The following is a 14,655-nucleotide window of genomic DNA, read 5'->3' as shown; positions in this document are numbered from 1 at the left end:
GGCCAACAACCAAGCTGGATCATGTCGAAGAGGAAAAGAAAACAGGAGCAGGAGACGAAACTTCATTTCTACTTGGGGCTCATTGGGATTCTTGGCTTCAATCGTCCAAGCAAACTTTCTCTGATTTCATAAACCATCTGTCGCTCCACGGACGACGTACGTATGTATGAACCCTAAGACAGAGATTCATTCACCTTCCTTGCTTCAATCATAGGCAGCAGTCTTCGCCTCACAAGATTTATCGTTTCCATATCGCGGAAGAACATCAATTTCTTTACTCTCATCCCGTTTGTATCGTGCGATCAACAAATCTCAATATTCAACCAGAGCATGTTTTCCAATCTGTGTGCAAGATTGAATGGAGAAACCTATGTGTAATACCATAGTAAAAATGCTTGTTGGAATGAAAATGCCAACTTTACGAACAGTTTAATTGAGTTGAAATTGCACTGGGCACTTTTGTTGACAACTTTTATTGTATAAATAATATGTATTGATTGATGGAGTATATTTAGAATAAAATCATTCCTATATAGCTGTCATTGAGTCAATATGTACTACGGCAAGCTGCGTTTTACTTGCAACTTGCTAGAGGCAGGCAGAAGGTAATAAAATATTTACAAATAATATCTAAAACGGTATATTTTTAGCTTAGCTTATGTGTAATTAATTGAGAAATTGGAGATTTGCCGAGTTGAGATAAAAATACGACTTTATTGATTTTAAAGAGGTAGTTGGTTCTCGTCTCGTCATTTAAAAGGTTACAACAGAATTGGAGTCCATGACTTCCCTCGTGGCTCACACTCATTAGCCTGATTAACTCAACCAACAACTTTCATCATCGTGTGCCAATACACTTTACAGATTGGAAGGAAGGGAAACCGCCGGGACCCAGGATGATAACGTAGTCAATTAAGCTGCAGTAAAACGCTCAAAGACGGTAAAATTGTTGATTATCATGTGCCAGCAACAATAGTCTTCTGTAGTGCGTACTTGGATCAAGTTATGCCCTGATATAAAATTTATACGGCGAGGAAAGCAATCTCACTACGGCCAGGTGACTTTGTTTCATCAAGATTAGTCGTGGTAGATAGGACGAGAAATTTTAGTATCGTATCAAATTTGTATCTTGCTTCGTCAGGGATGTGGGAGTACCATAAGTTTTCGTATAATTTGAAAATTTTGAAGACTCCACAGGCCGCCTGCTGTTATTCAATCAAATTCTCATTTGGCAAGTCGATCACTTCTTATAGTTTGCCCCGTTAACAAGCATTAATCAATCCTGACATTTTGGTCTTAATCATATTGCCCATATTATACAATTTGCCATTCCATGCAAAATTTCGTATGGTTTCACAGTAATGGGGCATATAATTATTCTCTGCATTTGAAAACTTGTATAATAAACCCAATTACTAATCTTCATTACCTTCCATTCATCATTTTAGAAAGGGCAAAACTTATTTTTATTTTTCAGTGCCACAAAATCAACAGTGTAGCTATATAGAAAGGATTGACTAGAAATTGGTAAAAATTCGTTGGAATTTGGAAACTGTGCATTGATAATTTCTTATAATTTCTTCCTAAAAGTAGAGCATTCAGAATAAATACGTACATGACTGATACATAAATCCTTCTTCATTAGAATTGGTGCGTATGTACGTGAAGCAGTTTAATTCTGCGTTCAATCTACTCTGGAAATTTCGAATTAGCAAATTAGATTTATTTGCTCGGCAGGGTGTAAAATATTTAGAACACACCATCATCGCCCTGTTGGGTTTGTTATACGTATGTTGTGCTGTTGACTGACTAGAGTTACAATAATATGAGAGAATTCCATGGCAGGAGGCAATTTCCGTTTAAATTGCATTAGGGATTTGGCTACGCGACAGTTTGACCATTTTATGACACGATTATACTAAATTCGAATTCGAATTCACTTACCCGCTCTATTTCTAATTTTAAGCTGTTAACAAGAGGCGTTGCTGGTGTCGGGATGTAAATTCCAGCACGTTGCTTGAGAAGGTACGAAAACATGCATCATCATCATCACCACCATCATCGTCCGTGTGAGATTGACGGACTTCCATGCGGATGCTGCATTGCTCACATTTCTAATTTGCAAAGTAACTCATAGGAGCTCCCAAGTCATTCCTGGGTGTGATGTGATTGAATCCCGAACTGAGCAGACAAGCCAAACGACGACCTCGTTCACTTTCACTTTGATTTCATTGGGCTGATGTAAGCCAGGATGAGCCTTGACGTGTGACAACAATCCAGTGGAAATAATTTCAATCCGCATATTCATTTTCCAAGAGCATTGGTACCAGATGGGAGTCGATCCACCAACCCCAGACCAATCCCACGAGCGGACTTATTCCTTGGCGAGAAATGAAACAAGTCAGCCTTCAGACGGACTTGACTTCTTCTTGTTTATCCCTATTTGCATGTTAACTCACTTCATTTTATTCAGGATGGTGGACGCCTTCTTGTGGTGGTGGTGGTGGTGGTGATGTGGGGTGGCTGGATGGTGTAGAATTGTTGGGAGAAATCAAATTGCACCGAGCAGAATTTATTTTAAAATGGACAAGTCTCACTCACACAGAGAGACCAACTGCCTCAGATATTTACAATGTGGAAGAACATGATTTGGCTCGAACCAAATCCTACAAATTTGGTTCAGCTGTGCTATTCCTTCTTCAAATCTTCCGAGACCTCATCGCCATTGAAGTCTCATCCAAAAGACCTTAAGGATCACTAAGCTTCCAAACCAACCAACCAAATTCCATGAAGCAGTATGTAGGATGAACATTGTGAAGAAATGTTAGCAAGTTGGTTGATCCGAAGAGAAAGCCAACTTCTTGTGAGAGACTTCAGACTTGAGACACAACCAAACTCTGCAAAATGACAGCTCGCCTGCTACGTGTCTACTTAAACTGTATGGTCCAAAATAAGTAATACCTCTAGAGAATTTTAACTTGACGCAATTTCTGTTGGTCGAGTGCATATTTGTTGCATATGAATTTTCATACTCTAACCCCGAAACATACGTATTACCTATTCTGCCAAACACACCATGACTTTGTTGGTGAGACATGGTAAAGGGCGAGGTGAGAAATTATGCCTACCTCACTCACGAACCAAAGCATCTGTACTACATTCATGCTACAAAGCAACAACTGCATGTTGATTAATAATTATTAGGTACATACATAAATGTAACGCGTTCAGCAGCGCTCAAACACGCCATTATATCGACGATCATCCGTCGCACAACATGCACGATGAAAGGAAAGTTGACGGGATTGGCTTGGCAAACTATTAGCAAAAGAAGACCAGATGGACAGAAGTGAAGTCAAAGTCTGGCGCAGGAGTGTGTACTACAAGCAGGACTTTTGAAAGGGAATTTAACACTCATTGCTTTCTCCATCAGCCAGCAGCACCGCAGATCTGGTGGCCCCATAAGGTGGAATATTCAGCTCTCGACTACCACCACCAGTGCTACTCCTGCGAATGTTGGAAATATCCTCCCTTCGCTCCCTGTCCTATCTGATGCCACGTTCTGCTTAGCCTGCTCTGGCGTTTTGCACAAGTCGAGTGAGAGAGAAAGCGAGGCGAGGAGTGGGACGAGTGAGACTCCGAAGTGTTTAGTTGCTTCGCAGCTTTCACTCAAGTCAGCCACTTCCACGTTCCATCTACTCGACATCTAGCACGGCATATCTCAGATATTGCACTCGGGAGCTGAAAGGCCTGTTCAATAACAGTTTGCGTCTGATTTCCTATCTCTCTCTCACTCTCTAAACAGTGCTAAATGCAGTAAGCAGGACTTGCAAACCAAAGTGGGATAATACGTGCTTCTTCACAACTTCTTCACATAGCTGAAATAAGATATCGAGTAAAATAATTAACCGAGAATCCTCATCTATATAAATACGGAGTGGAAGGCCAACGGAAAACAACAACAACAAAGGATCCCAGTAAATACGCAGATTAATTAGAAATCATAATTTAGTAGACAAATAAATTTAGTAAATAAACCAAGTCATCCCCCTTGATATACATACGTAAGAACTTGTTAGTCAATTCGTTAATTTGTTGGTTCAATAGGTGAATTTTAACCTGTAACTCTTGTGTATCGCACTTCTCATTAAAAATTAAGGTAAATTCATATCCATTGTTTGAAGAGTTGAATGGTGACGACGTGTCATTCGGGTTCATCTCGCTTTCCTTTATCACGATTGACAGCACCCGAGTTTCATCCCCTCTCGCGTCGCGTAGGGGTAAAGTGAAGTGAATGAAAACAATCAACTCTGCGAAGCAGAATAAAAAATATCCAATTCAACGAGTAAAAATAAGAAGTGTCCTGCTCAAATTGGATCCAAGGGGAATGCCAAAGAAGACAATACAGACCAGCAAAATTGGACTCGCAATTCAATAAATGATATCCGCCACCGTCAGTACTACGAATTCTGTCATAATCATCTCCTCTGAACGGCACTGCTTGTTTGCCAACCCAACAAAAAGTCATGCCTTCTTCCCTCACACCCACGTTACTCTGGATTTCGTGATTCAACAATAAGGACACAACAATCCATGCACTGTTCCTGGTACGTTTTTGGCATTGATCTTCTGCCAGCTTTATTATTACTTGTCTGCGTAGTCATTTGGGTATTGGTAAGAAGATTAGGGCGAAGGACGAGCTATAAGTCTTAGAGATACGATTCAATTGACATTGATGTCTCATTTGGTTCAAACTATTCGAGTTTATCATGTGGCAATAACAGTCAACAGACTTCTATGCAAGAGTAGACTGCAGGGGAGATGTGGAGGATGAGTGCTTCCCTAAAATAGGGAAGCACTCTCATCTTTTCCACGTAAATACAATTCTCATCTTACGTAATAACTCCAGCTAAGCCCATTTCATTGTAGATTCTCCTACCAAATCTTAAGTCAAAGTCATAAAATACGAAAATGTACACAGTAGTGAGGAAATAATATGTTCAATCATCGATTGAGCCATCATAAAGGACGTAACACAATAGACTAACTCTAAATCCGTATTCCAAGATCGTCAGCACAATCGCACGACATCACACAGTCAACAATGCAACGGAGTTTAGCCAAAGGAAAGCCGATTTCCGTCACTCCACTTTCACTGCCATTTCACCCAACCAAACGCTTCAGAAGGCTGATTACTGCATTTATGTTAACGTCAGCATCGAGTTAAGTCGAATGATTTGAGTTAAAACTTTGGCTCTCACAAATGACAAATCTACATATGTAAAGTAAATATGTAGGTACATATGTGCTTATGTATAAACATCCCCGTCTGCATATTTAGTCATTTCCAAGCTTGAACTATCTGCTGTTTGTTAATGCTAGTCTGAAATACGCCAGCCAACTATGCTAAATATGCAGGAGCAAAAGTGAATGCATCCTTTAAATAAATGTAGCAACATTGTCACTCTTTACAAAAGTTGAACAAGGCCAAGAAGAAGAAAGTGGAATGACGTGACGGAAGGTCCAAGTTTATCAGACTGTCTCCAAGACATTCATCAAACAAAGGGTGATTCTCTACTGCTCTTTTTCCCACTGGATTTCCTACACTTTGCTCCTTTTAATTCCCTAAATTCCTTTTACTTGTTCCTTCCTCCACTCAAAACTTGGATTCTGATTTCCTTCAACAACTGTGACAATGGAACAATTAGTTGTCGGCCGCCTGACGATTTTTGCTTTCCTATAACAAGTTATCATACGGAAAAGAGCACGTTGCATTTATGGGGATGGATAGAAAGTAAAAAAAGAAGTAAAAAAGTAGATAGTTAGTTTGCCATAAGGATAAGGACGTAGACGTACATGGTGAAAATGATGATAATATGCACAGTATTGGGATGGGAAGATGATGGCCGTTGGAAGTATATACGTATGAACACAGTTGGAAGTGAGGGGCGACCGACGCCACGACTTTTTCTCTTATCAAGTGACTCCAATTCCAGAACCAACAATTCTAGCGAGCTCCTCTTAATTTGCGAAGGAAGTGAGAGCAAAAGAAACTCATTTCCAGTCCCACCGGCCGTTCTTTAAAACTTCAGTCGAGAAAAAGTTTGTGTTGTTTGAAAGTTGATGGAAAAATGTTTTCGTTGGGGTGGCGGAAGGCAAGGAGAGAGAAAGCAGCCCGTTATCTTTCCTCGTGATGAGGAGTGCGGTGAAGAGAACGGAAGGAAGTGTCGTCGTCATTGACTTGTAAAACAATAACGGATGAGTCAGAGTTTAGAGAATATTATCAAATTACCACAAGTGAATCTTAGAGTCAGGAGGCTCCCGTGTGATGATGGAGTATGTACCTCCTCATAAATACGCCTGAAAAAGTTAGCAGCCACCGTGCTAGATAACCAGTATCAAGCTTACGTACATATATTTAGAAATAATTGTATGGATTATCGAGCGGTTTCTAGGCCTCCGTGTGCATGCTGGGAATGGAATGCACAGTGCGAGTGGTGTGAGCGAAGGAAATTCCGAAATTAGCATTTGAGCTTTTCCACAAATACTGAGGGCACCCCTTCCATGGGCATGAAATTGTTCATTCATTCCTTAATTTTCATTACATTAACCACACTCCAGTTACTCGGGGCTTGAGGAGAGAAAGTGTGGGTGTGTTGGTGCACTTCGCCATCGAAATTGTCCGGTTTTCAATTTTATTCCGCTGTTTCTCTTCGCTTAAGGCTTCTTTGACTAGCGGGATGAGATGAATATATAGCTTGTAAAGCTAATTGGTCTGCATCACAGCAGGAGTCGTGTGCGTTTTACAAGGCTGTATCCTCCGTAATACTCACTCACTCTCTCTTTTCTCTCGAGTTCTCCACAGGATGTTTGTTTACTTTGCCTTTACTCTCATGTTTTCAATGTGGAAAATTTAAGTGCAAACGTACCTTTGCCCTCGGATAGCGCACAGTTGGCATTTTGACAAATACATCTTGTTTCGTTTCAAAATATTGCATGAAAGCAAAAACAATACTTCAAAGGTTTTCTCATCATCATCATCATCACCATCATCATTGCCATCAAAATAGAACACCTCCTCGTTCTCACCCCTGTAACGTGTTGCTCAACTCCTGATGTGAGTGTCATGTGGACAGTTCCACTTGAATTACCACACCCACTCACTTGCCAGCCGAGATGGTTATTACTGGCAATAAGGAAAGTATTTGGAAAAGTCAACACGTGATATTCTCAATGATCAAATATGTAAAGAAAAGTGAATGAAAGCGATAAAAAATAGTACTCGTTGTGACTGTACATAATTAGCAGCGATACATGCAAATATGCAAATACTACTTTCACTCATGTCATTTTCGCAATAAATTGCATTACGTTCCTAAGAGTGTTCTCTAAAATGATTTTTATTTCTGTGTTACAGATTAAGACAGTTTCCTCAGCCCTCCACAACCAAGTTCTTGAAAAGCAAAGCCCTCCTCTTGTAACTGACAAACAGACGTAAACTGAGCTATAAAATTAGATTCGACCACAAAGGAACAAAAATAAAATTAATATTTCAAAGTGATCCAACAAAGGCAGATGCAGACGACTTTCTCCAAACATAAAGTGGTGTAGTTTGCCATACTGAAACGACAACTGTTGTAAGTCCAGCACTCTACTTGACCAGCAGAGTATATGTAATCGTGGAACATTGACACAAGTCCCACAACACACATTTGAACCCACTTTCACCAGAGGAAGAATTGAACAGTTGATTCAATTTTGATTGCCCAAGTCCACACTCGAGTTCATTATTTAAGACTCTGACAGACGACGAGACCAAGTTGCTATCAGCATTAAGACATCCAACTCAAAAACTTTTGCATTCAATTCCATCCAACCCCGTTTGATATTTGGTTGCTTTGCTTTGGTGTATTCAAAGCAGAGGCAGACATTTCTTTGTAAATTCATTTAACTTTCTCCGCACTCATTGGAACGGAGTTGTCTCGTGTTTCTCTCATATCCTGCTTGACGATCCTATCCGTCTCCTTCCAAGACAGCTAGACAACAGACTCCACATATTTACAAGAAGTAGTAAAATAAACTCATATAATAAAAATAAAGTTACTGGAATGACCCAGAAAGTAAGAACATTGAAGGAGTAACGACCACCTCAAACAGCCGAGAGCTCTGCCACAACGGAGAAAACAAGTTTTTTAACGACTATCCATCATCTTATTCGACGCGTGTGTAGTTTTGTGGGGCATAAAGTGAACTACTACATACTCAGCCAGAGTAACAAGGCGAGAGTGAGTACTTCATACTAAGTTCATGTTTTCATGCTTTCTCCGCTGCAAAAAACAGACCAGGCAACCAACGAGTGCTGCTCATAACCAAACCAAATCAAAGGATCTACCTACACTTGTTCTCCATCCACCTAACAAACCAAGCACAACACAGTTTTCCAGTCCATGTATGTGTATGTTGCTTGAGACAGGAGAGAGATTCATTTTACTCACTCAGAAGCAGCAGCGGAGATAAAAATCTTGGAAAGGACACGCACGCTGCTAACCTTGTCGTGCTTTTCCCACACTGAAAGTGCCATACAGTTGACTGTGTGCTTTGTTCCTCAAGAGAAATTTATTCTGTGGTCCCATCCACCACTGCTACACAGACACATACACACGTACTTATGTATATACGCCAAGTACATGCTACTGGGTGGCCAGGAAAGAAGGGCTGCGTTGAATGAATGAGTGAGAGTGCAAGTGAAAGTGCTTTCTTAACAAACCAAGAAAAGCACATACATCCGACAAACATTCAACCTCTGCTGCATTCCTTGAAACCACTCGTAGAACCAGAACCTCCACCGCTAACTCGCCACTTTTCACTTTGACGGTTCTCAACTTCAATCCAGAAATCGAAAGTCTTTCGTTGGGCCACTGCTCAACTGACTCGAGAAGAAGAGACAAAGTTATTTTATTGCGGGGGGTGGTCCTTGTGGTGTCGAGTGGTGGAGTGGCAGGACAAAATACACATTACACATCAGCGCACAAAGAATTGAGGCGTTTTGGCTTGAATGACCTCCGATTCCTTCAGCTCACCAAACTTTGAGGGATATTTGGAAGAGGGGAGAGTGATATCATTGTCCTAGGAATTGTTCGAACGTAAACTAGGACGGACAAAGGTTATTGGGTGTAGGGAATAAATACTCTGACTGAACTCGTAATCCGTACCCTCCTCCGCCCGCCCGCCCGCCGCTTGGGAACAAAGTTAAGTAGTGAGTGTGGAGAAAGTACATCTGGGCCAGTTGGACTCAACTTGTTTCGTGTCGTCCTGACACTACGGATCCTGGCTCAGAGTTGTGGGGACAGATTCGACAGATACATTCGAATAGATATTTGTATCAATATCGTTGAAAGGACGTGAGCTTGCACCCATTACTTTTTTGCAGCATCTCTCTCTTGCTCTGGGATCTCGTACATACTGCTTCGAACAGTGAAAGATACAGTGCGAGATAAGTGGGGACAGCTGAGAAGAACGCCAGAGAGAAGACAATATTCAATACCCAACACACACACACACACACACATCACAGTCGGCAGCAGCAGCAGCAGCAGAAGCAACCCATTGACATTGGAGAAATTCCTCTCGGCTTTTCTCATCCTTGGTTGCTGGGTCAAATACCAGAAGCCAGAAGCGAGTGCTGTTGCAGAGTTATATATTTAGTGGCCGCGCAGTCAGTCACAAAGAACCACGGGAGAATTATATCGTCTTTCTCCAGCCTTATATTTAATAGAAAAAGTCAGACGACGAGCAAATACGAGAAGACGACACTACCACCACGACCAGTTCTCTCTAAACTCTTTCTTGGCTCGTACATATTGGTCTGGACAACAAAAGAAAAATTGTGCAGCACAAAAGAGCCAGAAATGAACTCATCCATCACCTCCGGCATCCTATAACTAAACACTCTTCGGCCCATTGAGATAGTTTAGCAAGCTTTTTCCATTTCTATATCTCCTCCAGTTCTCTGGTTCTGTTTCTTAATGTGATGGCTGAAGCGGTCACAGAGTGGAGTGAGCACAAGTAGAAGCCCGAGCAGAAGGAAAACGAACCATGTGGGTCACTCGGTCGTCGATCCAATCCCACCATTGTTTGTTTTTCTTCCCATTCTTCCGCATTTCTCTAAATGAATTAAATTCCCGAGCCTTGTGTTGATTAAACTGTGTTGTCCAACAACCACCTCCTCGCCATCAGTCCAATAACACTAGCCACAGTCCAACTGACATAAACCGACATTACATTTCCTTCCCCCCGCAAAGAAAGGGTTCTGATTTCGTCAATTGACCATTTAACTCTACACGTCACCCTGAATACCAGATTGTTGATGTTGATTGTAGTTTCCATAAAAGGAGCAGGAAAACTTTTATCAGTGAGTGGAGCTGAATGAACAAAAAACATTTCCCATTTCAGACGGATAGTTCCAACAAAAAATAATCTATTAACTTTATTACCTTTCTTCCCAAAGTAAAAAAAAGCCGAATCTAAATGAACACGACGACAACTACGATGATGATTGGAATTGCCCATTGGCCTACATTTCCTCTTTTGTGAGCCTTCTTTCTCTGGTAGTGTAATATTACAAGCCACCGAGAAGATTGATAGGATACTTGATTCCCATGTCATTTCGAGTCTCAATTGTATAAATGAGCGTTGACGTACTATACTGTTTCTGGTAATTCCTATTAAACTGATTGATGTGAACAGATGCTGAGCACTGCATACAGTGCAAGGGAGACAATACAGTGAAAGAACAGTGGATAACTATTTTCTTCCAATTTTGATTGAATTGGATTATTTGGTTGAGTGAACCACCTCAAGGATTCGTATACATTTACAATGCCAGGAAGCAAGTTGGTGTCCCGAGGGACGGCGTATTTCGCTGTGATTTCCACCCTAAATCTCCTCATTATTATGGCTGCCATTGCCAATGACGGTAAGCGGATTGATTAATTTTATATTATGCTGAATAATTACTTGCGACTTTGACAACTCATGGGAAAATTTGTCTCGCCATGACTAGATTTGTGACTTTTTAAAAATTATAACGAAATTTGACGTATGTATTACAAGTATGCTAATTTTCTTATCCACTTTCTTGTCTTAATTTGTTCTACCGTATTCATCAAGCAGCCAATACGTTCATAAATATCAATGGAACAATATGCACGTCTTAGCGAGAGATATACGTAATAAGTGCGCAGGGTTTGAGCATGGTCCTGCTTTTACTTTACTTCAGTTTTTACTTTTACTTCAAAAACGTACTTTTACTCATCGCTGGTTGGAGTATTCGTTCAACCACAATGTTGGCAGAAGGTTATCCAGTGAGGATCTTGTTAAAATAGTTTAGTTTCACAGTTCTTACAGACATATGCAAGGCGGGTGAAATGTTGAATTAATATGGGATCTGGAGAAAAGATGCTCCAGAGAATGTGTTAGCTCAACTTTCTCCCTGCAGATTCGTCTACATTACACTCTCGTTCGGACTGCTCTTATATCCCCAACTAAAATATTCCGTATATTCCATTGCTCATTTTATCCTTTCATCTGCACCTAATTCGGATAGATTGAGGCGACCACACCACCCGCGCCAATTAAAGGAAACCTACATCCCTCTTCTTACGACTTGCGTGAATATGCAACAACACTTTCTTTGAAGGCTTAACCTTAAAATAATATATTAACACTATGGACTGATACATGGGTTATGTCAGCTAAAAATCACAATTTAAATAGTACATACATACAATACGTAAACATTCTGCTGGGTTGCAAGTCGGTTGCGAGTGCGTGACACTGCTCTAAATAAATAACGTAGCAAAAATTGTGACAGTCTGCATAAAGTAATGCAATGCAAATTACTTTTCAACTGTGGAAAAGCACTCCCGGTCGCAGTGTAGAAATTATTTCCTTGACACAAATGTGACTTTCGACATAGAAAAGAGAGAAACAAGTGTCTGGGATGAAGGGCAGACACAAAATCATTACACTACGCACAGTTAGTAGGGCATTGCATATACATAAAATTTGGTACGAAAAAGTGAATTGAATTGAAAGCGGAAGAAGATGTTGACCATGGAACTTTTGAGAAAACGAGCGGGTTGGGAATTGTGCTTTGTGTCTGCACGTCCTCAGAATTTTCTTTCACAACACGACAGCTCAAAATTGGAAGGAGTGCAGCAGGGAAAGTGACTTTTGTCCTCTGTGCTAGAGACACACATGGACTTGAATACCTCTTACTCCCACTTTCCAAAGTTGGTCGAATGCATTTTTTAAAACGGTCACATTGCGCAAAACCGAATATATACATATGTAGAACAAAGTTAGATTCAGTCGCACGTATAAATAGGAAAGCCAAAAAACTTGTTTTGGCTTAACGACAATGAATGGTCCCACCCAGAAACAAATACGAGCAATTTGTACAGTGTGTCTCAACCGTTTTTCATTTCCTTTACAGCTACTTTTTTCATATGTAGTCGCTCTCGAGGATGAGAAACTAGGGTTGCTATAAAATACTACAAACTATAAAATACTGCAGGATTTAGCTTGCACTCTTTTGACCTGAAATAGGTAATCTTTATGTGGCAAAACCAAGTTGTATAGTTCTAAAGTTCAACACCCACTTATTTACGATTAGCTGACTTCACATCTCGTATGAAGTATTTTGATGCAAGATTTTATGCAAGCCGACCTGGTTGATTCATAAAAAGTTATGATTTTAAATTGTGACAATGTAGTAAATTAGTGTAGCTTTAAAGGGACCGAATAAACAAGTATAAGCAATTTGAATATCCACATGTGTATAAATATGCATCGTTCAACGTTATCGCTACCATATTCACGTGGAAGAAGAGGAAATGACCTTATTAAATTAGCACAATGCATTAGTATAATGCGGGTCGCTTTTTGTTGGAAAGGTCGTGTACATGTGATCCTTTAATGGTTGTGGCATTTCTAAAAGGCACAACTCTTAAGAAATTACCATATTGCCGTATAGCACGAAGAAAGTGCGCCCAGACGATATGCGAGCTGGTGCATATGTATATTCGTGCCAGACTTATTTTAGTGTTCATTTTATATAAACGCTACCTAAAATTGTACAATTGTACAATTGAGTCTCATTTCACTTTATTTTATGCTCCGCTTTTCATTTTGCCGATGATAGAATTGGCTGAAGCACTTTCTGCCCTTCTTCACTTACTCAATTCTCCGACCATTACTTTCCACCGCTCCATCCAAAAAGACTCGAGAAGGCTTTTCAAGAAAATTTGCCAGTGAGGGAGAACTGGGAATCCTGCTCAGTCCTCCATATTGCAAGTTTGCAAGGTTTACAGCCATTTACAAATTTTAACGAGGAAACTCCAAAACTCCAAAAATTCTTCTTGGAGACTTATCTGAGCTTGGTTTCCTTTTAGGAGAAAGAAGTTAAAATAAACAGATGCTGCTGCTCTCTCGAGTTTCTTCATCTCATTTAAATTCATCGGCACAAAAACAGCAGAGTTCTTTGCAATTCTTTCAGAGCTCTCGACTAAGCTGACTTTCACCAAGTTAGCCGGGTGTGTTTCACTGTGAAGTGTTGCATAAGGAGGATTTCCTTAATTTAACCAAGCAAGAATAACTTGCGGATGGGTATTTTTGTCGCCGACATAAAACATATGTAATGACCGGCGATTTTCTCTGGGAGGATGCAAATCATAAATTTACTTTTTTCCACGTTTTTTTTACGGTTTAGAATGAATGCTCCTTGACGAGTCGATTTTTAAATTATCACAATAGTATCACAATCGTTCAAATATTCTTAAAAATTAATGCTATGTAATTATTTTCTCAAAAATTATATTACAAATTCGCCCCATCAATTATGACAATTTTAGTATACACAGCCGTAGATTTAATAAATATTCAGTATTTAATAAAAATTTGAGATTATAAATATTTTTGTTTATCCTTCTTATTCCGGTTGAATGGGCCCACGCGAATTTGCAAACACGTAAATATTTATATGCCGTGTGCAGTCTTAATATTTCATTTGTGCAACAAGCTTGTTCGGACAAAGAGAGCACGCTGTCAGTCTGAGATTTGTGATCAAAATTCATTTGTCTGAAAATATCTCACAATAGGAGTCGGAGATGGATTTTGGCAATCCGGAACTGAGGAGAGGCTTGATTGACGTACTCATATATTTCACCGCTCTTTGTCCCCCAGTCGTCGTCGAAGGAGCGGTGGTAAACACGTTCCGCAACTGCTTTCTCTTATGCAACACCTTAATATCGCCAGTCAGAGACACCTGATAGCCGACAAGACAACAAAATTATCTCCTTTCTTTCATCTTACATAACACGGTACACAGATATTTTTCTGTTCTTTGTCTCCTTTTCTCTTCGGAATTGAGTTGAGATTGAACACAGATGTAAAAAAAGTTGGGACCACCAAAACTCAACGACTTTCCTCCCCTCTTTCACACTATAAACTCTTTCGTCACCATTGCCGAGTTTGAGAGAGAAGATGAAAAAGCTTGGGCTATATACGCGGAACATGAAATGGCATTTCAAAGAATCCATTTTATTGCCAAAATCGTACATTGCGCGACATTGGTGTGTGCCATTGTTGGTCGTC

The 14,655-nt window shown here is 40.2% G+C and overlaps 1 protein-coding gene across 2 annotated transcripts in view; it reads left to right on the top strand.

Annotated features, from left to right (window-relative positions):
• Positions 1–3,665: 3,665 nt before the first annotated feature.
• LOC110843122 overlaps positions 3,666–14,655 on the top strand; it is a 69,774-nt gene continuing 58,784 nt past the window's right edge. For both annotated transcript variants that reach the window (XM_035857078.1, XM_035857075.1), the window contains exons 1-2: positions 3,666–4,607; positions 7,418–10,975. In XM_035857078.1, coding sequence (XP_035712971.1) covers positions 10,879–10,975 — 97 coding nt within the window. In that variant the 5' untranslated portion in view covers positions 3,666–4,607; positions 7,418–10,878. The remainder of the gene's footprint in view (positions 4,608–7,417; positions 10,976–14,655) is intronic.

The sequence above is a fragment of the Folsomia candida genome, unplaced genomic scaffold, assembly GCF_002217175.1.
Source record: "Folsomia candida strain VU population unplaced genomic scaffold, ASM221717v1 Fcan01_Sc001, whole genome shotgun sequence".
Lineage (NCBI taxonomy): Eukaryota > Metazoa > Arthropoda > Collembola > Entomobryomorpha > Isotomidae > Folsomia > Folsomia candida.
Note: the sequence above shows the minus strand (reverse complement) of the source record. Positions and strands in the feature narration are given on the sequence as shown.